Here is a 2,223-nt window from a genome sequence, read left to right on the forward strand (position 1 = left end):
AGACAACATTGTTAAACAATTATCCTCCAATTCAAAAAAATTGAAAAAATAGTGCTTAAAATGATTTAATATTTCCTAAATTTCTAGAAAGAATGTTTCCTGGTGAAATCAAAATACAGGTCTCTCTCACGTGCTACTACTCTGCCTCTTTCTGTCTGCTCTTAATTTTCTAAGAAATATTGTGAAAACAAGGACTCAAAAAACATTTCAAAAAGGGAAATTAAGTCAGTCCAAGGCTACAGAGTGGAATGATAAGCCCAAAGGAAGGGAAATACATGAGAGAATGATGGGAATTAGAATGGGAATGTATATACTATCTTTGGTAAGATGCTGGCAATAAAAGTATGAGCAGTGAAAAACACTTCTAGGAAAATTATGTGAAAATTAATAGATTTTGAAAAGCCCTGATTTTATTTGATTGCTCTTTGTTATGAGTATAATTTATAAAGCAGGACTTTTATTTTTTCATTTCCTTGAGAAAGGTAGAATCTTCCTGGCCATGTCCATGAAGGCTCGCTTGACTTGTAGATTCCTTAGGGTATAAATAAAGGGGTTCAGCATGGGGGCTACTGAGGTGTTTAGCACAGCAACTCCCTTGCTCAAAGACACCCTGTCCTTTGCTGATGGATTCATATACATGAAAATGCAGCTGCCATAAGAGATGGAGATGACAATCATGTGGGACGAACATGTGGAAAAGGCCTTTGTCCTCTGAGTGGTAGAAGGGATCCTCAAAATCGTTCTAATGATATACGTATAGGACAGAATTATTAATGTCAAAGTGAACATTAGGGTAAACACAGCAGAGGAAAAGCCCATCATCTCTAGTAATTTAGTATTTGAACATGAAAGGTGTAATAAGGGGAAATAGTCACAAGTAAAATGATCGATAGTATTTGACTTACAGTAATCAAGCTGTATGAACAGCATGAGTGACGGGAATATAATTAAGAATGAAGCCAGCCAAGAAGCCAAGACAAGCAGGGTGCAGACTCTATGATTCATGACGGTCATGTAATGCAGCGGTTTGCAGATGGCAATGTAGCGGTCATAGGACGTGGCAGCCAGAAGGTAAAACTCAGTGACTCCCAAGAGAAAGAAAAAAAATAACTGAGCCATACAATCATTAAAAGAGATGGTTTTATCTCCTGTAATGATGGTGGTCAGGAACTTCGGTATAGTGACAGTTGTGAATGACACCTCTAATATAGAGAAACTCCTGAGGAAGAAATACATGGGGGTCTGGAGGTGGGCATCCAGCAGGGTCAGGATGATAATGGTCAGGTTCCCAGTGATGCTGAGCATGTAGGTGATGAGCAGAAAGACAAAGATGACAACCTGAACTTGTGGGTCATCTGACAGTCCCAGGAGGATAAACTCTCTTATTTCTGTGTAGTTTCTCATTATCTTCTTCTTTTCAATAACCTTCAGAGTAAAACATAAAGAAGCTCAAAGAAAAGGGAAATATCCATGGATAGAACTGGAATTTATTTCTGGAAGGGCTATGCCATATTAATTTAACTTGGGAGAACTTATTTTTAAGACTTTTTTTTTAAACCATATTATAGTGTGTGTGTTTATCATACAATATTTCTTTTGAAATCCCTATTTTATTTATTGGTATGAGGTTAAAAATATATATTTTTCATTTTATCCAAATCACATTCTCTAAGTAAGAGGAGTAGGAATTTTAACCTAGGCTTTTCTAAGTGTTTGAAATACTGGAATAGAAATGCTACTTGTTGACTCTATTAAATCCTTCCCTAAATAATTTATTTCCCATTGGGAAGCTCCTGGTCTTTTCTTCAAACTCAGTAAAATTTTGTTATTTCCTAATCTTTTATCTGATTTCTTGTATTAGTATTTGTTAGTTAATATAGAAAATCCAAAAATGTCAGGAAAAAGATCACTCGAATGGGACTGTCTCCCAAATGAACGTCACTGGAGTTAAATCTTCAACAATATGAAAGACTTCTAAGTTCTCACTCTGACTCACATTCACCTTCCTAACTTTCAACTCCTTATCTGAATCACATCTAATGGACTCATTGTTGTGACCTCCTCAACTATTGGAGCAGGGGTTTCTGAACTCTGTAATCTAATGCCTGATGATCTGATATGATGAGGATGCAATAATAATAGATATACAGTGCAAAATACACATAATGAGCTTGAGCCATTCTGTAACTATCCCCCACCCAGGTCCATGGAAAAATTGTTATC

General features: G+C 36.3%; 1 protein-coding gene across 1 annotated transcript; it reads right to left on the bottom strand.

The window, feature by feature from the left end:
• Positions 1-465: 465 nt before the first annotated feature.
• Positions 466-1,404, bottom strand: LOC128047422 (olfactory receptor 6C1-like). The gene has a single exon (XM_052639622.1). It carries the CDS (start codon positions 1,402-1,404, stop codon positions 466-468), a length of 939 nt encoding a protein of 312 aa, XP_052495582.1.
• Between the last annotated feature and the right edge of the window lie 819 nt (positions 1,405-2,223).

The sequence above is a fragment of the Budorcas taxicolor genome, chromosome 5, assembly GCF_023091745.1.
Source record: "Budorcas taxicolor isolate Tak-1 chromosome 5, Takin1.1, whole genome shotgun sequence".
In the NCBI taxonomy this organism is placed as follows: Eukaryota; Metazoa; Chordata; class Mammalia; order Artiodactyla; family Bovidae; genus Budorcas; species Budorcas taxicolor.

Bases quoted from the DNA above. Each gene is read 5' to 3' on its own strand.
- LOC128047422 (XM_052639622.1), bottom strand. From the start codon at position 1,404: ATGAGAAACTACACAGAAATAAGAGAGTTTATCCTCCTGGGACTGTCA.